The following is a 25582-nucleotide window of genomic DNA, read 5'->3' as shown; positions in this document are numbered from 1 at the left end:
TTCAGTTGATATATGCAATAAAATTTTTTCAATCAAACCAACAGAGGAGGAGGATGAAGTTAATTGGTGCTGGACAAAATCTGATATATATGAAGTTGGGTCAGGATACAAAATTGCTTATGGATTCTTTCATTCTCCTACTTCATTGAGGCCACAGAACATACACAACAGAGTCTGGAATAGCATTTGGGAGTTGAAATTACCACATAAAATTAAGATTTTTCTATGAAAAAGTCTTCATGAAAAGCTTCCAGTGTTGCAACAAGTCCACAGCCGGTTCGCATCCACTCCTGCCACTTGTCCAAGATGCATGTTGAAGGTTGAATCAATTTCTCATGCTTTGTTCCAATGCCCCCTATCTTTAATAATATGGAGACTAAGCTTAATAACCCCTAACCTATGGATGAGAGAAGAAGAGACATTTTTCAATTGGTGGCAATGAGTCTTATCCTGGGCAGCGGCTCAATTAGACGGTAGACAAAAGACCCTCCTCATAGCGGCGCTGTGTTGGAGCACTTGGAAAGCGAGGAATCGGTGTGTTTTTGAGAAGGTAATAAGCCCGGTACCAGAGATAGTAAAAGAAGTCAGCAATTTAGTGCGTGAACTCGTGAGCCATACCTGATAGATGCTGCTAATTTTCTTTACTCTTACTTTACTCTTCTTTAAGCTCTTAGTCTTTCAGTCACAGTTGGTGATAAATGAAAATACCCAATTCTTTTGTACTTCCTTATGGAAACACTTTTATTTTATATTAATAAAATAATATTTATCTTTGAAAAAAAAATATTACATTTTCTATTTTTCTATAACACATTAGCATTTGGTCAAAAGAATTATATAATTGGTATATTTAAAACAAGAAAATAAGAAAAAAAAAACACATTTAAACATTTTCAATTTATTAACTACTAATAATATCATCCTTTAAAATATGATTTCATAAATTACTATAAATCTCAGGAATTCTCAGCGAGTAATTAGTGTTGCAAGGTATGAATGGACTAAGCAAAGCCAGTGCTTGAAACTATAATAAAATAAACAAATAAATAACATCCTATAATCTAATTAAGCACTCTGCTTCAACGTGGAGGTGAGACTATAATCAGAGCAGATACATTCTCCTTTGGGTATGGCACTGCCAAAACATGTCCATCAGGAACCGAAGCAACCCAACAAGAAACATGGACAGCTGTATTCCCTTTGCAAAACGCTACCTCGTACAATCCAAATTCATTCCATGTTGTCGGTGTCATTTGAATACAATTTTTGAGGGCCAAACCCTGCATACTACTATGCCCCCTCTTTGATTTTGAGCAGCTTTCTACCCTTGTGACTTTAGATGATTCTCTCACCACAAAAGAAAAACTTGTCCCCATTTTTATGTTGAGTTTTTGTTCTGCTTCTTCGACACAAAACATGGCTAGTTCCCTCAACCTTTCTTTGTTGAAACTTGCCTCATTTGAAGTGATCTTGAACACCATGCTTTCTATTCCATTTTTGCTTAGGGAGCGGCTAATTACATCACTAGCAAGAGCCTCATCAACATTCTTCTGACAAGGTTGGTAAAATATGGGCCTTTTGATTTCTCCATTTTTGGATAACATCTCATCGTGTATCTTTGCCCATTTCTTAAGGAAGTTGTCAACTACCAAAACTTCTGTCAATAGGAGGCTGCAGCTAATGCCAATTGAGTACCCTCCACATTCAAAATTGGTCACCTAAAAAACATCAAAAACAAAACAAAGAACAAAGAAACAATTCCACTCAAAATTTCATCATGTTCAACCACCTTGATTTCCATGATGTGTTTCCTTCTTCTTTGTTAAATGATAAAGTTGATTCAATCCCAATATTCATACTGTACTTAAAAAACAATTTTTTGCCTATATATCTCTACTCATATGCTGTCTTAAATTAGAAAAAGCAGCAGCTACACACATGAAATTGCCTTCGTTTGGATAATAATTTAGTCAAACATATCAAATTATCTACTAGTTTTTCACGACAGTACTAATGTACATGTAACTTGCCTGAACATAAACCAAGGGTGAGAACTCAGGATTCTGGTGATCAATTTCCTTCCAAAAGACAAGCTGAGTTTCACGGTTCTCCTCTTGGTTCTGCTGAAGAAAGCGCGCCAAGCTCAACGGGCAGCGCGCTTCCAAGAGGCGAATGCCGGAATCATTAGACACAATTTCCAGCCAAGTATTGTGATGATCGCTTCTTCTTTGGAGCCTGCCAGCGAGTAGAGGGTGGTCCAAGAGAGCCTTGGCAAGTGATTCAACAAACCAACCAGCCAAATTCCAACCGTTGTCCTCCTCATTGCATTGATTGTAGTATAGTACTACTTGGTAGCACCCTCCAATGGTCCTCGCATCGATACCATCATCATCCGCGAGGACTTGGAGAGCTAGCCGTGGCTCAGTCACCTTGAGAGGTGGCACGCTCATCACAGCTACCACCTGCGGCTGCTTGGCACTATTGTCATGCAGATCCATTTTGCTTTTCCCTTGGAAGTTGCAACCTTTGTTTGTATCGTAATAGATGGTTCGCATTGAGTTCATTGCTACGTAGTAGGGCATGTATTTATAAGGACAATTGTTCATCTTGTATACATTATGGGTGAGATTTTGGGAAGAAGGTGGGGGTTGCAACAAAGAGGAATGACGTTATTTATTGCGCCACATTTTGTACCTTTAGTTTTTTTTTTTTTTTGGTTTCCACGGCACCTCCCAACCCAACAGTTAAAGGACTAATCCGTCGCAGATCTGAGTTCCATTTAAGGGTCTGTCGCTGGCCAATGGATTGCTGCATGCACAAGGCGAAATTCGAACTCCCGACATTTGCTTAAGCGGACGAGTGAGCTGACCACTCGACCAACCCAAGTTGGTTTGTACCTTTAGTTTTTGTTACTAGATAACTATAAAATTGATGGACAATTAATTTTAAGTGAAGTTAATAGTTAAAAATTGTTAAATAATTTAATAGGTTTAATTAAGTTGTCATCTAACAACTATTAACTATTAACTTTACATAAAATTAATTGTACTTGAGTTTTCAATTTTTTTATATCTCGGTCAAACGTCAATTCTTCTTATAGAAAATGTCGTGATCAGGGTAAATTCAGTATATAAAAAATATAAAAAAATAATGATAATTATGAACAATGAATTTAAAAAATTAAATTAAATTAAAAATTAGATTATTATTTAATTATTCGATTTTAGATTTTAAAATTTAAAAATTAAGATTAACAATTAAATATATTCAGATTACGCACCTCTCACACTTTTATCTTGCGTCAACACACGCATTTCGCTGTCATCCCAACAAGTCTCAATGTCGCTGCCTACTACCGTCACGCCACCGTCGCCTCCCATCGCGTCGTTGTTGTGCGGCATCTCATTGACGCCGTCCTTCCTCTCATTGATTCAACTCCTTCTCCTCTTTCATCTCTAACCGTTATGTGTTTGGGTTCAAAACCCATAAAACAAATTCGCAACCTTGCTTAATCGAAGTTTTTGTTGTGTGACTGTTTTGTTGCCAGATATCTTTGTTGCAGTGTTATCCTATCGCCGCCATTAACGACTACATGGAGTGGTTGAACCTTATGGTGTATGATCTGTTCATTATGGAAGGGTATCCTTTTTCGACACAACCGTCTGCACCGTTGTGCAACCCTAAAGAAGTGTTCAATGCAGATAAAGGGGTTTCGTCGTGGATTTGATTCGAAATTGTTGCTAATAGGTTGATTTTTATTGAATGTTCAATTAACTAGGTATGCAGATAGTTATTTTAATTTTTAATAGATGGTTATTTTGTTCAATTCGGTTTAAGTATATACAGTTAACAAATGCTAGATGGTCATTTCACTAGGTAGTTGGATGATTATTTTAATATACATAGATGGTTATTTCAATGAGGAGGAGATTGACGCCGGTAAAGGAGATGGTTGATGAAGGGGCAGCGGTAGAGAATTTGGGAAAAAATTGAAGATGTTGGTTTGGTAAATTGTAGTATAGAAGATGGTTAAAATTTTGAAATAACTGAATGAAATTTTTTGTTCGAGTAATTTGAATAGTATTTTTTTTATTTTCGTTAGGTCAAATTTCTAGCCCATTATTCACAATTTCTATTGTCTACCTAATAAAGCTGTATAGTATATTTTGGAACCAACATTTAAATAAAATAAAATAGTATTTAATATTATTTTTGTATTAAAGTTTAAATTAATAAACAATTTTAATTTATTTTTTATTTATAAAATAGTAATGAACCAATATATATCAATTTGAATACAAAATAACTAATTATGTATGTATTAACCCACAAAATAGATAACAAAATAAACCTTTTCAAAAAGCTGTAACGATTTATCAAAAACCATGGTTGTTACTAAATAACCTACAAAAATAATTTCACAATTAGAACATATATTATAAATATTTAAATAAATTTAATTAGACAGATTTGAGAGATTTATTATTAATAAATTGTGGACTTCAAAGTTAGGGTGCAACGATTTATTACTGCAATCTCGGAATAAAATATACTACTAAATCGCTGTAATAGAATTTAGAGCATCAACTATAATATTATATGGCCAATAAATATTATTACTTTGGATCGATATTTAGTCAATAATAATTTACATTCATATTTAAAAAAATTTATACGCATAAAACATATAATTTATATTTATATTAATCAAAATTTACGTATATGAATTAACATAATTTACATTTATATTTATTAAAATTTATATATATATACATTAATAAAATTTATTGGTCAAAAATAATTTAATATTTATACTGATTAAATACTAATCAAAATTATTAAAAATTATTTATTCCCAAAATTTGTGTATTAAGTATATAAATCTTAATAAAACCTTATATACAGCAACCATTTATATTTAACAAAAAAAAAGATAAATTTGTTACAAAAATTAGATTAAGACAATCCTGTATAAAGATTCTCTTTTAATTTATTAAGATAAAAAAATCCTAAATTATACAGATATCTATATCTTCTTCCTACTTGCTCCTATCTGAAACCCTCCCACCAACTACACACTACTGTTTTCATGTTAGAGCTATCTTATTACTTACGAGATACGTTAGTATCATTTATTAACATTTTTTAATTCAAAGGTCAAATAGGAGCGAGCAGACGATCACCAACATGTTTTAATTTGGAAGGTGGAGTTGAGAGCCAAACCACCAACAAATATCTTTAATTGCAATAAAAAAACAAAGAGAAAACGTGTTGAGGGATGTTGGCCAATTTGAGTAGGGGTGGCAATATATACTCTACCCGTCGGTACTCAATCTGACCTCACCCGATCGGGTAGGGTTGTCAACCCGATTCACAGCGAGTAGGGTAGGGTGCGGGTAGGATTCTCGTGCGGGTCGGGTATGGTGCAGGTTGAGCCTCAACTCTATCCGACCAACCCGCACTCTATATATATTTATGTTATATACTTATATAAAATATGTTTTAAGTGAATGTTGAATCAAAGACCTCTCACTAAATACAAAAGATCCTTAACCACTAAAAGAAAATCATTAATTGATAATTTAAAATTTTTTTTACATAAAAATCAGTTCTGTTTTAAATTATCATCAAGTTATATAATAATATTGTATAATTTTTGTAACCTACGAATAGGGTCAGGTATCTACGGGTTAAGAACGGGTAAGGTTAGGGTTGGAATATTCTCAATCTGCAGGTAAGATAGGGTTGAGTTTATATAAAAATCTCAACCCGCAAATAAGATTAGGGTTGGATTCAAATCTTACTATACTTTACCCATTGCCATCCCTAAACTTGAAGCCAATTAAGCAAATTGCAAGTTGATAGTTAGCAGAGAATAGCTTAACAATTAGGAGAATGGTTACTTAAGTAATAGGTTTGACTAGTGCTTAGTTAGCTTAATTATAATAAAATTTAGTGACCATTAATATAAAATATATATTAAAAATAAATTAAATTATATATATATTTATATATAAATATATTAATAATTAATTTTAATTATTTATTTTAATGTACAAATAGTATTGTTTTAAGTCGCATGTGTAATATATGGTGGTTAAGATAAGAGTTAAGACAAGACACACGATTGGAGAAATTTGTCTTCTATGTTTCGAAGGCGTATGAAGAGTTAGACCGTATCACATACTACGTTATATTATTAGATAATAGAGCAATGCTAGGGGCCAGTAATATTTATGATTGGTAGCTATCAACTAGTTATCAATGATGATTTGATGGTGTGAGATTTCTGTGAGATTTCATCCAATGGCTCACCTTTCTCTACTGGTTACATGCTGGCCAAAATACAATAAAATTGCTAGCCCCTAGACTTTTCCTAGATAATATTCTTAGGAACTGGTTTCAAAAGTATTGTGATGCTTGCAGAAAAAATGAAATAAAATAGAGGACACAGCACCACTGACAAATATTATGATAGCTAAACATAAAATAAATCAAATATAATCTAGTTATCAGAAATCATATGTATGAGCAATTTTCATAGTGTGAAGATACTAGATTCAATTTTTCCCCATAATTATTTTGAAATTGTTTATATAGAGTTGTAAAGAACCAATAGTGTTATTCGCTCCCACTTAATCTAATTGGAACGTTAGAAATAAGATATTAAACTAAAAAAAAATAATATATTATTAAATTGTGTGATAAAAAGTACAATACATAAGAATATATATAAACGTTAGAAGAATGAAAATAATAAAAATATATGATTCTAAAATTAATATATAGATATTCTATATAAATATAAATGATAATAATTGATTAAAATTTATTCTCTAACATCATCCCTCAAACTCAAGTGGGAGTTAAGGATACCATATTGAGTTTGGATACTAGAGTAAAAAATTGAATAGGATGATGAATTTTCATGAAGATATCAGCAGTCTGATCCGAGCCCCTCGCTCACTTCCTCTTCCTCTTCAGCCGCAACCCTCTTCCTCTCTCGCCGAGCCTATCATCGCCGCAACGCTACTATCCTCCGAGCCCCTCGCTCACTTCCTCTTCCTCTTCAGCTGCAACCCTCTTCCTCTCCCGCCGAGCTTATCACCGTCACGACGCTACCATCCTCCGAGCCCCTCGCCAAGTCTTCATCTGCTGAACAGTGAACCCCTCGCCGTGTCACTGCGCTACCGAACCTACTCATCATCTGTGCTGCACTCTTTGTCGCCGTCTTCCTCCTTTAGTAACTGGTAAGTTCTCCCTTTCTCTATCTCACATTATGCTCTCTCTGTTTTTTCTTGTAAGTGCTTGATCGATTTGAAATTGTTCAAATTTTGTGATTGTTTATATCGCATTTGGTGAGCCAATAATCATAATAATCGCCATATTAGTTTCATCATGTCTGTATAAGTAACATAATTAGCCCGTTTTAAGCTAATTTCAACATTCAATTAATAGTTTGGTAATGCTTATGAATATTGCGTTGGTGATGCTTATGGTTTCATTCAATCATTGTATTCCTAAGTTTGGAATTAATAATAGTTTTGTTCAGGAGCATCCGTATACCAATCTGAGGGTTATTTATTTATGAAATTATTGAACATAATAATATATTTCATATCTTTTGGTTTTTTTCATATATCTTTTATATTTTTCTAGTAGTTTTATGCTATTTTTAAACATCTCACCAATTTAATACTGTTCTCACCAATCTGAACAGCATTTTTTGTTTCCATTATGAAGTTGCTATGAAGAAATTATAGGTTTTCCTTTGGCACCTTTTACATGCTCTGAAACTTAAAAAGATTCGGCAGCTGTAACTATTTTTGGATATTTGTGATGAATTATTTGGTTGATAAATGAAAAACCATAAGTGGAATAATTCAAAGGGATTCAGATTTTTAATATTTTAGTGATGTGAACATGATTAATGACTAGATACCTATATAGTACTGGAATGTTCATATTAACCTATCATATCATGAGTTATGATAATTTAATCCACACCTATGACAGTTTGCCAATTCTTAAATTTTGTTTTGTGTTTTTTTAATTATTTTTTCTTGTTGTGATTGAAATTTTGTGGTTTATTGAATTGCGGACAAGAATTTGTTATTTTATTGTTATGATTCATTCTCCACACTTATATATCTCTAGTTTATATGCTTTGTGTTTTTAATGTAGGTTTGTTAAGGTAATTTTATGGTTAGCAATGCTAGAGAAGATACACAAAGCAATAATGTTGTTCCGACTGATAATGAAATTGATAATTTATGTTAATTTTTTACATTATAGTAATTAATATATTAATTGCTATCTCTTTTAATTTTTAGGTTTGAATCTTGATCTTCAAACCTTTCATGATGATGAAGACGTGGAAAGTGATCAAGAATAAGGATTGAATACTTTTTTATATTTTAATGATGTAATTTTTTTATATTTGTATTTTAATTTAGTTACTTGACATTGTATGAACTCTTTTTTAATTTTAAGTTATTTGACATTGTATGAATCTTATGTTTGTATTTAAATTTAGTTATGAATTTTAAGTTTATATCTTGATTTATATATGAATGTGTAAAATTTAAAATGTCATTTACTTTTTATAGGGGTGGGTAGGGGCGGGGCGGGTACCCGTGGGGCGGGTTAGGGTAGAGTAGCCTACTACCTACGGATAGGGACGGAGCGAGTAGTAGTGGGGTACAAGGAGGGCGGGGCGGGGTCGGGTAGGGCAAAAATCCGCCCTTACCTGCCCCACTGCCATCCCTATGCCTGAAGGGACAAAGATGAATGGGCAGAAAAATAAAATCCATGAAATAGGGTGCCTTTGATATAGCGAAGAATGCGAAGAACTGTCGCATAGTGAGTAGTACGAGGAGCTGACAAGAGCTGGCTAAGTACATGAACTAGATAGGTGATGTCTAGTCAGGTGACAGTCAAGTAGACGAAACCTTTAACTAACTGTCGATAAATAGTAGGATTATTCAAAACAGTAACATCCATAAGAGTAAATCTAACATTAGACTCAATGGGAGTAGACTCAGTGCGACTATCTGTAATCCCGGTGCAAGCAAGAAGATCTGAGGCATATTTAGCCCGAGCGAGATAGATGCCATCATCTGTGGATATGACCGCGAGACCAAGAAAATAACTGAGAGAACCAAGATCTTTCATCTCAAAAGTACGATGAAGGGAGGCTTTGAGATCAGAGATACCATCAACATCATCTCCAGTAATAATCATGCCATCAACATATAAAAGTAGAAGAGCAACTCCACGTTCACTTTTACGAATAAAAAGAGCATTTTTATGAGGGCTGCAGGTAAAACCGAAATTACAGATAGTGGTGCTGAACTTGTCAAACCATTTACGAGGAGTTTGCTTAAGACTATAAAGTGCCTTGCGAATGAGACAGACTTTGCTAGAAGGACAAGGATAACCTAGAAGTGGTTTCATATAGACCTTCTTTTTAAAATCTCCATTAAGAAATATATTCTTCACGTGCATCTGATTGAGAGACTATTTTTTTACTGCAGCAATGACAAGAAGAGCTCGAACAAATGTGAGACGAGTAACAGGAGCAAAAGTTTCTTCATAGTTAATATCATACTCTTGTACAACCTTGAGCAACCAAGCGTGTCTTATAACAGTCAATAGAGCCATCAGATAAGAGAGAACAGTAGAGAAAAATGTTTGTGTGTATTTAAGTTGTATAGAATGATACAATATAAACTGGTATTTATAGATGCTAAGAAAATTGAAGTAATAAATACGTAATATTCTATAATAAATATTTAGATATACTAAATAATACTACTTGGTCTAATTGATCCTAATTATACTCTAACATCCTCCCAAACTTGAGTGACAACTGAGTTTGAAATTTATTTAAAACAATGAAATAAAAAAATGCATAAACTGGTAGAACGCACGGTGCAGACAGAACTGCCACAAAAAATGCAGATGAAACTGTTACAAAGAAACGCAAACGGAACTGCAAAAAAGAAACATAGATAGAACTGCCACAAGGAAAGTGCAGACGAAACTGGTGGAAGGAAACGCAGACGAAACTGCCACAAGGAAAGGGTAGACAGAACTGCTGCAAGAGTGGTCAATTGTCGAAAAATTGTTAAAAAGATGGCAAACTGTCGTAAAACTGCTGAAAAGTGACAAAATATAGAGATGGCAAATTATCAGAAAATGACGAAAAACATATGGTTTCTCAATGAGAATAAGTATCAAAGTATTGACAAAAGAGAAGAAAAACAAATGGCACGGAAGAAAAATATGAAAAATACCCTAATTTCACATTAAGAAAAATAACCTATCTTCCTCAAGGAGGATACCATGACTCTGATACCATGTTAGAAATAAGAAACTGAATTGGAGAAAGGATTTGTGTATTATTCAGTTGTGTGATAAAAGGTACAATACATAGGGATATATATATGCACTAGAAGAATCAAAATAATAAAAGCATACAATTCTACAATTAACATATTTAGTTTAACAGTCTAATATTATATTTTTAATCAATATATTTAAATAGGTAAATACTACAATGCCCTCTTTAAAATAAAGGATAAATTATCCCCTGTGATATATATTGTGTTTATAATTACAATTAAGTTGAATATTAACCATAATAATTAGGTATATGTTCTCTACTTTTTTTCTCTCTCTTGTGATTATTTAAATTTAGTTTAGCACCATCAGTTTATGGTGGTGGTGGTGGCTGTTACCGCCGGAGAAATCTTTTTGTGGTGAACTCACAAATCCATCAACAAGGTGCAAGTATGTATTCAGCTCGTTACACGTGACAACATTATTTGTGCTACCGAGGTACGAAGAATCTCTGCTACATAGGTACAACTCCTTCCTAATTTCAGCGTACATCTACTGCGGAGTTCACTATCCGCAAAACTTTTGTCCCATGAAAGTAATCAAATTCTTGTGCATAATTGTCACCTCATATTGTAAATACTATTGTCTGCAATTGAATTCAACTTGATCTCCATCTCATCGACAACAATGTCTTTAATCTCATAAGAATCCGAATCTATACCATACCTTGAAACTTGTATTTGACATCCTCAACAACAATATCTTTAATTGTGTTTATGAGTTGAGGATCCAAAGAATCTTTTCAAATGTTTTTATGACTTTTATCCTCACAGACTATAAGCTCTCTTCTACCTTTAAGTGCATCAATTGTATTAGTAAAGATTTCTTCCAATTCATAAAACTCATCTGGTGAATCACTTTTAATATATATATAACAATGAGTAATTTATCCTTTATTTTAGAGAAGATACGATAGAATTCACTATTTAAATATTATTAATTAATAAGGACCAAAAATAATAAATTATATTCACTTTGTAATAGTCTAAAATACTAGAGAATGTTCACTAGTATGAAAAGTTTAGTAACCTCAAGGTATTTGTTAGCTTAGGAAATTATGAAGAATTGTTAAAACTTAAAAACAAGAAAAAAAACCATATATTTATATATATTATTTTGTATAATTTGTTTAATAACATGATTAATTATTTAAAATAAATAAATAAATAATTTCTATTTTTTTTTTCATGAAGAAATGCTGGTAAATATAATAGTATTTTCCAAAAGAGAAAAAAAAAGGGCAATTTACTTATTTAAATAAAATGGTCGAAACCTTTACCTAAATGTGCAAAATGGATTGTTGTTACGTTCATGTGCAAAAACCCTATTCTATGTAATCCGTGGCAACTCACCATGGTTTCTGAATTGTGCATAAACCGTGACAGGGTGGGACGGTTTATGAAAAAACTGAATTGCTTGTAAACCGTGGGAGGTTTCAGCGTTTTATGAAGGTGGCGTGGAAGGCATAAACCGTGGTAGGTTACCACGGTTTATGAAGAAGGTGAACTGGTCATAAACCCTTGTGGGTTACAACAGTCGGGCATAAATGTGTTACAATGGAGTATTAGGAAAGAAAAAACAAATATTTCTACCAATTATTTTTAAAATAAAAAAAGTATATAAAAAATACAAAAAAATAAATATAACAATTTTGATTTTAAAACCAAAAGTGCCTTACTATTCCTAACAATGGATTATGTGACAATGATTCTAATAAAATCCCACCCAAAAAATGACAATAATCCTTTTTAATTTTATATGCACTTATTTTAATTTTATAACAATAGAGAATTAAAGGTGGCTTCTAGGAATGATGACAAAAATCACACAAGCGTCTCACCAGTTTTTTTCTATAATTTTAATTAATTCCAAAAAACGATTTTTCAACTTTAATTTTTTAGATTTATCTTTTTTTGTATTTGGAGTTCGGCGAACTCTATAAAAATAAGCAAGTTCACTTTAATTCTCGACAAGCTTCACTCAAAATTTTTAAAATGCATATCATCGTCTCCAAAATAGTATATAGATTTACAAATAGTATATAAGAGTACACAAAAAATACACAGACAATAAGCATGATTTCTTCAAGTATTTTTTTAATTATAAATTTAAAAAAAACAAGCCATATTTAACAATGGCAACCATTATTATAGTCTCAAAAAAATATACAGGTACACCGAAATAAATATTTAACAAGGATTTTTTTAATTATAAATTAAAAAAATAAGTATTTTCCAAAAATAAAATACAACTTATTCCTGTGTACTCTTATATACTGTGGAGACGATGATAATAGTTACTATTGTTAACTTTTCAATCTGACATATTTGAAGTGGATTATTTTTAGAAAATAGTTATTTTTTTAATTTATAATTAAAAAAATTCTTGTTAAATATGACTTATTCATAAACAGTCATTATTAAAAAAATCTTTGAAAAAGTCATGTTTGCTGTCTGTGTATTTTTTATTTACTCCTATATACTATTTGTAGATCTATAAACGGTGTGTTTTTTTGCCATAATTGAACCTACATAAACCGTTGTAACCTTTATGACTAGTTCACCTTCTTCATAAACAGTGGTAACCTACCACGGTTTATGCCTTCCACGCCACCTTCATAAACCGCTGGAACCTCCCACGGTTTACAAGCAACTAAGTTTTTCCATAAACCGTCTCAGCCTGCCACAGTTTATACACAATTCATACGGTTTATGCACAATTCAGAAATCGTGGTGAGTTGCCACGGATTATATAAAATAGAGTTTTTGCACATGCATGTAATAACAATCCGTTTTGCACATTTAGGTAAAGGATTCTGTCATTTTATTTAAATAAGTAAATTGCCCAAAAAAAAATGAAGAAATGATCCTGAGTGAGCAGTCACCACTCGTTTCTATGGCGGAAGGCTGAACACGCAGCCACACATGCACCGTTACCATCTCCTATGACCACTGTATGTTGGTTGGCATAGCCAGCTTCACGATTCAACAATCATCCGATCCTTTGCTTCATCCATGGCCACATCATCAACAACAACCGCGTCTCTTGCCTTTCCCAAACCTCTTCTACCTTCTTCTTCTCACGCCACATCTAATTTGTTCTTCCAACTGCGAACACAAAAGTACCAGAACAACCACAGAAGCAAATCTGAAATGAAGGCTCAAGTCCGTAAGGAAGATGTTGTTATCGTGGGTGCTGGCATTGCTGGCCTTGCAACTGCTGTCTCCCTTCACAGGCTTGGAGTTAAGTCCCTCGTTCTTGAGCAGGCTGACTCGCTTCGAACCGGTGGCACTTCCCTCACCCTCTTCAAGAACGGCTGGAGGGTACTCGATGCTATTGGAATCGCTCATTATCTCAGACCTCACTTCTTGGAAATTCAAGGGTACATTATTATAGTAATCACTATTATTCAATCTTAATTATTATCAGCTGAGCTTGATCTGGTTCATATTATCAGCTGTACAGGATGGTGGTGAAGTCTGAGGATGGCAGAGAACTACGTTCCTTCACTTTCAAACAAGAGGATCAAAGGTACCCAGACTCGATTCAAAAATCCCAAGCTTTCTTAATTTACCTTTTGGCGGCTTAGTTTATACTATAAGTTCCTCTGTTTATCAAATTGTTAAAGAAGGGGTATGCTGCAGCCAAGAGGTGCGAGCTGTGGAAAGGCGAGTACTTTTGGAAACCTTAGCTGCCCAGCTCCCCCAGGATGTGATTCAGTTTTCTTCAAAGCTAGCAAGGATTGAATCAAATCCAGACGGGGAAACCTTGTTGGAACTTGCAGATGGGTCTAAGCTTCTTGCAAAGGTTAGTAGTGCATATTCTGGTTTAATTAGCTCAGCTTAAATTCCATATATATTGATCCAAGAATGTAACAAAAAGTAGCAGTAACAATGAAATGAGTAATTAGTTATGTGACTGAAATATGATGACCAATTATGATTCTCTCTGACAAGTTAATCTCATGAATAATTAGATTTTGATAGGTTGTGATGGGATTCGATCACCAATAGCAAAGTGGATGGGGTTTTCTGAGGCAAATTATGTTGGTCATTGTGCTTTCCGTGGACTTGCTTCTTATTCAGAAGGACAGCCTTATGGACCAAGAGTAAATTATATCTATGGTAGAGGGGTGCGTGCAGGATATGTTCCTGTTTCTCCAACAAAAGTTTACTGGTTCATCTGCTTTAACAGTTCATCCCCAGGTCCTAAATGATAGCTCCATACATAATCTATATAGACATATTTTATACCAACAATCTATGAAAGTTGAAACTTGAAATTATCTTGGTTCATTTAAAGAATAGTTTGAGTTGAATGGCAGGTCCAAAAATAACTAATCCAACTGTTCTTAAGAAGGAAGCTAAAGAACTAGTCAAGAATTGGCCTTCGGAGCTTTTGGACATAGTGGATGCTACAGCCGACGAGACTGTCAGCAAGACTCCGCTGGTAGATCGGTGGCTTTGGCCGGCCGTAAGTCCACCTGCTTCTGCTGGTAAAGTGGTGCTGGTCGGAGATGCTTGGCATCCGATGACTCCGAATCTGGGGCAAGGAGCATGTTGTGCACTTGAGGATGCTGTGGTTCTTGCTAAGAAGCTTGCAGGGGCCATCAAGTCTAATGAGGACCACTCATCAGTTGAAGAAGCTTTGAGGTCATATGGCAGTGAAAGATGGCCCCGAGTGTTTCCACTCACTGTTCGTGCATACTTTGTGGGTTCCATATTGCAGTGGGAGAATCCATTGGTGTGTTCTGTTAGGAACAACATTGTCATACCTAAGTTAGTAAGGCTTGGACCATTGTTGGAGCATACAAATTTTACTCCTGAGAGTCTATGAAGAAGAATGATAATGGGATAAAATAGTAGTTTATTTCTACTAAATCCAACACCTGAATGTATAATACATTAAATCAATGTAAAGATAGAGAAATGCCTGTATTCACTAATGCAATTGCAAGCTTTGGTTTCAGTTGCCAGAAATATCTCAGATACACCTCAAATACAAGCTTTCAATCTCAACACAATAAAAGCCATATATTATAGATAAGAATACAATCAAGATTGGAGTATTTCTGAACTAAGAACCATATCTATGATTTTCTTTGTTTACATTTTAAAACTAAACTAGTCCATCCAAGCCATCATTTAATCTAATCAAAAGCGAACCACAAAATCATTTGACAAAATGAAATAGCACTTCAACTGCTCTGTCATCTTCAGGATTCAACTTCAGCTTCCTCAGGCTGAAAAAATTAAATAAAAGGAAAGGAAAAAACTTAGGTCAAAACTCAAAATCAGTTAACAACTGTTAATACAAATCCAATTCCAACGAACTTTCATGCGAACATATATAAATAAATCCGAGACGAACCTTTTTGCGGTGAAGGAGTAGGAGCAGAGAAGAACCAGAGGATGATGGCGCAGAGAAGAACGAGAAGAGGGATGAGGTGGACAGCCTTCTGTGCTGATCTGACACGAGAGCGCTCCCTCTTTGAAACATACGAGAGGGGATCGTATGTGGGAAGGTCTTCATCGGTTTCCATGCTCAGCCTGAAGCAGCCGAGTGATGTTATTGAATCTTGAATGCTTTAGAATGAGTCCAACTCTTTCAGTCTTTTCTCAACTTCATTTTTTCTTCTCTTTTTCCTATATCCCTTTCTTTCTTCCTTTCCTACCACTTTTTCTAGGAAGGTGCCATCCTATTCAACAATATTTATTTGTTCAATATAGGTATATTGTTTATTCACATTTGACAAATGAATTACACCTACATCGTTATCATCTTTAAGTTTACTATTGTTATCAAGATTTTTATATATTTAAATAAATGTCAACTTTTTTAGATCTAAGAAAATGAAATTACTCAAAGTTATTTAAAAAGTTTTAGTAGAGTCATATAAGTAGAAATATTTGACTCTTACTCTAGGTTTTTTCAACCGTGTCTCGTATATACTAATACTAATGAAAATGATAATATAATTCATTTTTTATATAAAATGTTTGCATACTAAAATCATAAAATTCTATTTAAAAATATAAAAGGTGTATCAAAATAAATTATGTGTGAGAAATTTTATAGGTGTTTCAACTTCCAAGAATAAGTAAGTGTTGTTATTTTGATCAATTAATTGTTTTTTTTTACATCAATATTATAGTCTATTTTTAATTTTAATTTTAAAAATATTAATAAAATTGAAATTAACATCAAACTAACAAAATAAATAGTACGTAAGGAAAACATTCATTTGCTCTTGAAACATATAAAAAATTTACACACACCCATATATTACATTTCTTATTATGCTATTTTGTAACGATATATCCTCCTAACTACTTTGGTGATGTCATGTACAGGAAATTCTTCGTAATGTTCCCACTTTGGGTCAAAAATAAAAGTAACTTCCTAAAAAAACTATATATACTGCTAACTATTTTCTGTTTTTGAAATAATATAAAAAGTCTTCTATTGAATATATCAAAATATTACATTTCTGCTTCCTTTCACGCGGCGGTTGGTAGAGTTTGGGTGAAGGAATTAATTAAAGGTAGATACTTCAACGATTGATACCTAAAAAATGACATTGTAAACAGTTAAATAAAAGAAAAATATAGATAGCAAATGAGAATATTAAATAATATAAACAATAAATATATTATATGTTTAATTCAATAAATATATAGATAATTATATTTATTATTTTTAATTAAATAATTATTTTTTTATTCAATTTATTCATATTTAATTCATTAGATGTGCAGATATTTATTTTAATATTAAATTATATAAGTTAGAGTAAAATATTATTTTTGTTCCAAACGTTTGGGGTAAATATCAAAATTGTCCCTAACGTTTCAATTGTCCTATTTTAAAATTGACTCAATGTTGTCCTACTGTTAGGGATCCGTTAATAAAATTAACGGCGGGACAAAATTGAGATGATTTTGAAACGTTAGGGACGTAAATAGGACTAAAACGTTGGGGACAAAAACGATACATAGAAATAAATTTTAATTTTATTCTTCAATAATATCAATTTTTTACTGTACATAGTATTCAATTATTTTTAATCATATTTACACTTAATCACCTTATTTTCATTCTAAATGAATTTATTTTTTTAATTTTGCACTTAAAATAATGTATTTTTTTATAAATAAATAAATTTTACACTTTTATTCTAAATAAATAATGTAATGTGATTAGAATGAAAGTGTAAAACTATAAAAAAAAATATAAGTAATGTGATTAAGTAATGAAAGTAAAATTACATTATTTATTTAGAATGAAAGTATAAAATTTATTTATTTATAAAAAATTATATTACTTTAAGCGTAAAATTATTAAAAAATTAATTTATTTAGAATGAAAATAAGGTGATTAAGTGTAAATATGATTAAAATAATTGAATACTATGTACAATAAAAAATTGATATTATTGAAGAATAAAATTAAAATTTATTTCTATGTATCGTTTTTGTCCCCAACGTTTTAGTCTTATTTACGTGCCTAACGTTTCAAAATCGTCTCAATTTTGTCCCATCGTTAATTTTATTAACGGATCCCTAACGGCAAGACAACATTGAGTCAATTTTAAAACGTTAGGGACGTAAATAGGACGATTGAAACGTTAGGGACAATTTTAAAATTTACCCCAAACGAGACAAAAACAATACTTTACTCTATAAATTAATTTAAAATTAAAATATTTTTTATTTTATTAGGTTAATTTTAAAGTTTACCATTCACATTATTTACAAAAAGTTATTGTCTTTCACAACCTTAATTAAAGGCCTAGTGTTTTGCATGTGGAGACAGGTTTGAAAAGTTAGAGATAATTGATCCGATAACCATAGAAGTCAACCACACCTTTAAAACGCTCCGATTCAAGTGCGAATCCAACCCAGTACGTCACAGTAATCATGATGCCACTCCTCTTGTAGTCTCTTCTTCCCATTATTTTACTTCTTTCATCTCATTTTCACGTGCAGGATTTCCATAGGCATGTAGAAACTAAACTACTCAATCAAAAAATGGCATAAGTATGGTTCCTTCCTTAATTCCCCTTAAAGAATTCAACTACCACAATATGCTTGTCCTTTTAGGTTTGTTTCTACTGCTAAAGTATGTGCCATTTTTAGACCTATAATCACCCAAATTTTTGGAGGGTACTAGATATAGCTGCGATTATATATATATATATATATATATATAAGCGCAATACTGAAATAGTTACTGGAAATATAAGTTTCCCAAATGCAAAAAAATTATTCTATTAATTTAACATCTTAGAATAAAAGGATATGTAAGTTCAATTATTATTTTTTTAATTTTAAGGCTTTGGAAAATTTTAAATGTCATCTAAATCTAGCTATTAGAAACTTTTACATTGAGTTTCGTTAGTTCTTCCGTGAGTCTCCTTAATGGCGCAATTAGTTACAAGTACGTAACACTACATGTGGCTCATCAACACTCGACGATGCTCTCTTGGCTACTAAAATGTTGTGCTTGCTTCGCCTTCCATTTCCTAATTTGATAAACCCTGAACCACATTTGCTCGTGAGAGATTCCAGATTCCTAAACTTAAGTGGGAAAAAACCTAACCCTTGTTGTTCGCCATGCATAGTGTAGGAAGCTGATATGCAAGTACGTACTAGTTCAACTGAGGGAAATAGCAGCATATACTTTATCTAAAGTGCATATCTGGAGTTTCTGTCATCCTCTATGAATGAAAGAAATTTAATAGTTGAGAATTTTTAAATGATAATTTAGTTAATATATTAAATTATTTAATAACTTTTAACTATAATCTTCGTCTAAAAATAACTATATGTATGTGGAAGACAAAAAGCACAAGCTGTGTGTATGTGTAACATCCTCAAATAAAATATATTCACATTTTTTGTTTTCATCTAAGAATTACACATAAATATTATTAGAGTGGTTTAAGATGGACTAGGCAAACAAGTGGACATGGACATGGACATAGATCCTTGTCTCTTAAGATTAACAGTCAAGGCTTTTGCCTTGCTAACATACAATTTCTTGACATTAGACCCTTGATCCTGCATCAATCTAGCCAGGCTTCTCTTAGCATTTGCTCTAAATGGACAATTAGATGCCAGGAAACCATCCACCAAGTGCAGGTAAGCCTCCAGGTCATGGCAACATGCCATGTCAGCATCCGGCTTTAGATAAGGCGACATCTTGGTGTCGACACGTAGCTCGGTCCCCACGTGTGAGTAAGCCAACGGTGTATTCTCTTCAAGCATGTTCATGACACCACCACCAACCTTGGAGTTCCTTATTTTTTCCTCTACCTCCTCGCTTACAAATATTCCAGGCACTCTCGTAATCACGTCTTGCGAGTTCACAATTCTAAGCACTTTCACATTACGGGCCGTAACTCTGTTTCCAAAGGCCTTGTTACCCACTCGAGGCCCACCAAAGGAGAAAACAGCCACCGGTGGCATGTTTGGGCTGCACGTGCTTATCTCATCGGCTACCAACAAGGCCAGCGTTGCCCCCAAACTGTGGCCTGTGATTGTAATGCTTAGGCTCTCACCCTTGTAAACCTCCAATAACCGCTTAATTTCTTCCACCACAGACTCGGCTAAGCTAGGCACGTGAGCACCACGTGTCTTGTACAGGCTCAAGAACCCGCACTCCACTTTGGGCTTTCCTTGGTTATCATCTTCCTTGTTATCATCCGGGTGATCAATCAACTGGGCTCGAAGATTCTCGGCCCATTCGAGACAAGTTGAAGTTCCGCGAAGGGCAATCACGATGTCCCTCCTTCCCAACCGTGCGATCTCTCTTTGGTCATCACAAACTGCGACGTACCCGACCCAGCTAGAGCGCTGGGTCATCCACCCGAGATCCGGTGCCACGTCATCGACCCATTTGGGCAAACCAATAGATGACGTGGCGTAGAGGCTTTTGGTGACCTTATATGTCCTGTCATGGAGGGCTACGTTGCGGGGCTGTGGCGGGGCCTCCGTGGACATGGCGGGGTCAGAGTGGAAAGCTTGGTAGGCGGCCTGGACGAACTCGCCGTACCGGACAACCTCCCGGCGGAGATTCTCATCGAGCGGATCGAGCATCCCTTTCCAGTCATTGCTGCCGTGGTACTCCCGCCACCGGCTGCCGAGGACGTTTCGCGGCGAATACTCGGCTGTCTTGGAGAGGAGGCGCTGCAGGCGGTGGAGGTTTCGCGGGGACATATCCTCGGCGGCTGCTTTCATTTCCGAAGTCCACAATCTCCCTAAGTTGAGTCCTTCAAGGAAACTTTTTGCTTTCTTCTCCGTGGACGATGATGAATCGTCAGTGCTGGTGATCTTATTGTGTTGTTGTTGGAGGGGCTTTTGGGTATCGAGGAGCTTTTCGAGGTTAGAGAGGTGCAAGCGAGTTGACTCGGTAGAAACGAAGGGCTTGACGGAAGCTGCAGGGTTGAGAGGTGAGGCGGCGCGGCATCTGAAACTGGGGCACCTTGTTGCCTGCAACTTGTTATGGATGCTGTGAACTGATGGCACGGTGGAGCACATCTGCATCATCATCATCTTCTTTGATACAAGATGGAGTTCGTTGTTTTAGTTTTGTTGTTGAGAATGGAGGTGGGGGAAGACAGCGTCAAATAAGATTTTATGATATGAATGAAGTAGAGTGCGCTTGAAATCCAAGAAGGTGAATGTTTCAAGGTGTATTTAAAGAGATGGGTGTATAATTTCGTGTTTTGGTCAATGCCCTTCAATTTTGTCATAATTACGTAGTACATATAGATAGATTTTTATAACGAAAATATTTGAAATGGTAGTGTGTATGGGAATTTGGAAATTAGTGGTGGGGTCTGACTTTATTTTGAATAATTAGAGGTGGTTAAAAAAATAAGAGTAGTGTTTTGAAGTAAAATGGACCGCGTCCCGAGTTTAAGTTTGGGTGTGGGTCTCATTCACGAAAGTCTGCGACCACATAACGCTGTTACTCGTTTTCACATCAAATGACTTTTTTGGCCCTAAGAACTGGGATGCTCGCGTCATCAAATTGAAGTGTTGCCTTACACAGAGGACGCGACTAATGGCCTCTCCTTCTTTGCTCCAAAAATTTTAAAAAGAAAAAATATAGATTGATAATGAGAATATAAAATAATGTGAATAATGAATATATAGTATGTTTAATTTAATAGATATACAGATAATTATATTTATTATTTTTAATTAGATGATTTTTTATTTAATTTGTTCATGTTAATAATGATTGGATATTCAATTCACTAAGTGTACAGATAGTTATACTAATGTTAAGATTTAAGAGATAATATGGGATATAATATTTTTTGAGCCAATAGCCTAAACGTACAATGTGTATAATGTGCTAAATCTTTGGTTTATGAATAAAATGAACATCACTTATACTATCCAGAATAACCATTCAGATATTAGGAATAATAAACATCTCATGTTACCATATCCTGAAACTACTCATCCCAAAAGTATAACCTGATAGGACAATGTAACACTAATAATCATATCTCTAATACTTTCTAAACCTTCGTTGTACACATTGTACGCTTAGGTCATTGGCTCCTTATACTTTCTCTATTTTTTTTTATTTTATTAAGTCAATTTTAAAGTCTATTGTTCATATTATTTGTAAAAGTTATTGTCTATCTGGTAAAACCCTCTTAAAAATGAGAAAAGATCTCATTCAATTATAGTTATCAGGTGGTCGAATCGGACAAATTATTGATTTATTAGTTTATTAATTTAACTTATAAATTATTAATTAAATTAATAAAATTGATTTTATGTAAATTAAAAATATAAAATAATTAAAAATTTAAAATTAAAATTTAAAATGTATATTTTCACTAACATTTTATCAAGAATCAAGTTTTAAATTTTAAAAATAATTAATATAAAAAAATAAAATTTTTAATACTACTACAATAATATCTTAATTTAACACAATAAAAATAACAATTAATTTACAAAATCTATCATCTAACTATAATATCAATAAATTTTAACACTAATATTAAAATAAATAATTTTAATCACAATATTAACATTAAAATAAATTAAAAAATTATTTTAATCTTTAACTTTTTTGTTTTAGGATAATACGATATTTTTAGTAAAAAATTAAATAGTAAAACTCTAATTATAATAGATAAGGCGTGCTATTATTCATGTTATTCGTATTTCCATTATTTATCCAGCAGAACTCTGATTGATTAGGAAAAAAGACATAACAAAACTGTTTTCAAACAATTTATTTTATAATCAACAGCTGGTATGTTGCATATTTCAGAATAACCGGCACTTTAGAGAAAAACTGGAAAGAGTTCCAGTTTTTATTCCTCTTAGCAAAGTTCAACAACAATACAATCAGATATGACCTATAAACCTTATTCATAAACTGTGTAATTTAAATTTAAAATAATGTATATTTTCAGGGCAAGTTAATATAATAAAATCTCAAAGCTATTGATATTCTTTTGATAGATACATAGCTGATGAGATATTGCTTACGTAAAAAACAATAACATATTAATAACATTTAATAGTGATATTGTTTTGGTCGTTATTATTGAAAATGTTTTGAAGTCAAATTAAACTACATTCTTTGCTTTCACTCCAAACTAATCGGACCTTGTCAGTACGTAAGAACGCAATTTCGTTGTTCCTTCAACAATCTGATTAAAGGGAGGAGATTTGACATGTCACTTCTAAAGTTAACATATTTCAATAGCTCAACCTAAGCATCCAATATATACATTAGACATTTCATATTTTAGGCGCAAAAGTTTGATCCGTTAGATATATTGCACTAAAAAGGGTTTGAACATTGAACACCACAATAATAAATAGAACAATTCAAATCAATTACTTGCGTCAAAGGCCAAAACTCAGGAAAACAAACCGGAAAATCTCAGTTTCGTTACCTTGTACGTAGATGATGACCATACTTTAATATTTTTTTATTGCGCATGTTATTCCCTAACTCGAGAGGTTAACGACTATTCTATCGTAGATCTGAGCTTCATTTAAGGGTTTGTTACTGACCGATGAATTGCTACATGCGCAAGGCGAGATTTAAACATCTGACACTTGTTTAAGCAAACGAGTGAGTTCACTATTCAAATTGATTATGACCATACTTTAATTAATTAATCTTTTCTGAACTTGGTTATAAACTCTAATATTACACGAAACTTTCTTTTTTGTGTGTCTATTTTTTTATGAATTTAATAAAAAACTTAAAATATATGTCAGCCAAATCCATTAAAATATTGTTAAAAAAAGTGTAAATAACTTTTTGGTAGTTAAAAGTATTTTTAATAGAATGTTTTTAGAGTATCATTTTTAATAATTTAAAAAAATTGATTTAGAATTGAAATTTGTATTAGAGTTTATTGATAAAACAAAACGAGTATCACTTTAAAAATATAATATCACTTTGATGAAAAATCAATAAAATTTTGTCACAACGATATTTATATTAATAAAATAATTAAAAATAAAATTTGTCTATCTTGTACCCCAAAAGTATGTATTAAGTTTAAAAAAAAATTTTATTAAAAATATAAAAAGGTTAAATTTTTAATGTGTTAATTTTATATTTATTAAATAAAAATATTTAAAAATATTCACAAATAATAAATTTATCATGTTAATTACATTCTTAAAAATAATATAAAATTTTAATTAAATTAAAATTAAATATTAAAAAATAAATTTTATTTTTAATTTTAGATTATTATTTATAACATATGATTTTATATATTATATATCATTATATAAAATTTAAAATAAAATTAAAATTAGATCTAATATTGAAGATAATCTAACATCATGATAACTGCTACTGCATTTATGAGGATATGAGCACGGCATTGACATTCTGAAAATGCCGCCGGGGTGCCGTTGAATTCTGAACAACAAGCGCTTAATATATGCTGCATACTTTGCCTTATATAAAAATTAAAAAGGGAGAACAATGAAACTAAGTTATTCCCGTCAAAAGAAAATAAAAAGATATATTTATTATTCTCCTTTCTTGTTCATTTTCGTCAAAACTCAAAAGGCATATCGGCCAACACAGTGAGTGGCGGATATTTGAATTTAGTCCAACTTTCCTAGGGGGATTGAAATTTGGTGCACTATATAGAATTTAATATTTCAACTGTGATTTTTGGATAAAAAATTGGCTTTTATTGGGGTGACTTAGTATTTTAAGGAAAAAATATTAAAGAATAAATAACCGTTTATACCCATAAAAGATATAGACGCTGATAAATATACTCATATAATAATAAACGACAATTACGTAATCAACGTTTGGGTATTTTTGGCACACGGAGGCCATATTCTGTGATTACAATTGTCGTTTTATTCTTATACGAGTACATTTGTCAGCATCTGTATCTTTTATGAATATAAATGATAACTTATTCAAATATTAAACGATTTTTTTATCTTAATCTATGATAACAATAAAAAATCTTGCAGTCCACAAATTCAGTCTAACAGAATATATAAATTTAGTTACAATTTTAGTCATTATTATTTTATTTTTATCTTATCTTTATTTTTCTTATCTTTATTTATTTTTATCTTTCATAGACCAATATTCTATATATATTTAGTTTTATCTTCATAATTTATAATTCAATCAATTAAAAAATACAAAATATAATATTTTTTTATCTTTTTTTTATTCTTTCATAATTTTATCATAATATCAAAACTAAAATGACCCATATTTATTTTTAGATGGTTATTTATATTTTACTCCAATATTTTCATGGGCTGTTAAAGCTTGCGCAATGATTATTAACTGTGTGTCTTTTGATTAATGTCTTGATTTATTGTTAATGATAGAAGATATGTTAAGTATCCTATTAGGATTTCAAGTACTCTGCTAAGGTTAGGCAAGAGTAATTCTAATTATTCAAATTTTACGGTCTCAATTGATTGGTCAGTCTAAGTGTAGATTCAAACTCAACATGGCCACGAATGTTGTTCACAGAGGCAGATAGAGAAGAAATATGAAGGAAGAAGAGGATATTGTCAACATTAATGAAGAAGATAATTTAAGTTGGGGTAAAAAGATGTTTAAAATAGGGATGTCAACAGAATAAAATGAGGCTGACTTTCCATCCGTGCTCCTTGATTTGTTT

The 25582-nt window shown here is 32.5% G+C and overlaps 3 protein-coding genes and 1 long non-coding RNA gene across 5 annotated transcripts; 1 reads left to right on the top strand and 3 right to left on the bottom strand.

Moving 5' to 3' along the window:
* Positions 1–942: 942 nt before the first annotated feature.
* Positions 943–2573, bottom strand: LOC130982442 (vinorine synthase-like). Its single transcript, XM_057906451.1, has 2 exons — positions 2031–2573; positions 943–1718 (listed from the first exon to the last, which is right to left on the bottom strand). The coding sequence occupies exons 1-2, from the start codon at positions 2562–2564 to the stop codon at positions 1080–1082; spliced, it is 1173 nt and encodes a 390-aa protein (XP_057762434.1). The 5' UTR covers positions 2565–2573; the 3' UTR covers positions 943–1079.
* Positions 2574–13275: 10702 nt separating this feature from the next.
* On the top strand, positions 13276–15240 carry LOC130981813 (monooxygenase 3-like). Of its 2 annotated transcripts, none has more exons than XM_057905529.1 (5): positions 13276–13786; positions 13870–13935; positions 14049–14211; positions 14381–14609; positions 14729–15240. In XM_057905529.1, exons 1-5 carry the CDS (start codon positions 13419–13421, stop codon positions 15238–15240), a joined length of 1338 nt encoding a protein of 445 aa, XP_057761512.1. In that variant the 5' UTR covers positions 13276–13418. The 2 variants fall into 2 exon arrangements, with proteins under 2 accessions (XP_057761512.1, XP_057761513.1); XM_057905530.1 differs by having other exon boundaries at positions 13546–13786; positions 13862–13935.
* A 178-nt stretch (positions 15241–15418) lies between these two features.
* Positions 15419–16013, bottom strand: LOC130981814 (uncharacterized). Its single transcript, XR_009087030.1, has 2 exons — positions 15775–16013; positions 15419–15646 (listed from the first exon to the last, which is right to left on the bottom strand). It is a non-coding gene; the product is annotated as an uncharacterized LOC130981814 (long non-coding RNA).
* Positions 16014–19238: 3225 nt separating this feature from the next.
* Positions 19239–21099, bottom strand: LOC130981683 (phospholipase A1-Ibeta2, chloroplastic). The gene has a single exon (XM_057905322.1). The coding sequence runs from the start codon at positions 20958–20960 to the stop codon at positions 19347–19349; it is 1614 nt and encodes a 537-aa protein (XP_057761305.1). The 5' UTR covers positions 20961–21099; the 3' UTR covers positions 19239–19346.
* Positions 21100–25582: the final 4483 nt, after the last annotated feature.

The sequence above is a fragment of the Arachis stenosperma genome, chromosome 5 (assembly GCF_014773155.1).
Source record: "Arachis stenosperma cultivar V10309 chromosome 5, arast.V10309.gnm1.PFL2, whole genome shotgun sequence".
NCBI classification, from domain to species: Eukaryota; Viridiplantae; Streptophyta; class Magnoliopsida; order Fabales; family Fabaceae; genus Arachis; species Arachis stenosperma.
Note: the sequence above shows the minus strand (reverse complement) of the source record. Positions and strands in the feature narration are given on the sequence as shown.

What these genes read in the sequence shown, in the direction of transcription:
- LOC130982442 (XM_057906451.1), bottom strand. Translation starts at nt 2,564, where the DNA reads ATGAACTCAATGCGAACCATCTATTACGATACAAACAAAGGTTGCAAC. An exon ending in CACCCTTGGTTTATGTTCAG is followed by an intron (nt 1,719 to 2,030) that starts GCAAGTTACATG and finishes GATGTTTTTTAG; the next exon opens with GTGACCAATTTTGAATGTGG.
- LOC130981813 (XM_057905529.1), top strand. Translation starts at nt 13,419, where the DNA reads ATGGCCACATCATCAACAACAACCGCGTCTCTTGCCTTTCCCAAACCT. An exon ending in TTCAAACAAGAGGATCAAAG is followed by an intron (nt 13,936 to 14,048) that starts GTACCCAGACTC and finishes GGTATGCTGCAG; the next exon opens with CCAAGAGGTGCGAGCTGTGG. An exon ending in CTTTAACAGTTCATCCCCAG is followed by an intron (nt 14,610 to 14,728) that starts GTCCTAAATGAT and finishes GTTGAATGGCAG; the next exon opens with GTCCAAAAATAACTAATCCA.
- LOC130981683 (XM_057905322.1), bottom strand. Translation starts at nt 20,960, where the DNA reads ATGATGATGATGCAGATGTGCTCCACCGTGCCATCAGTTCACAGCATC.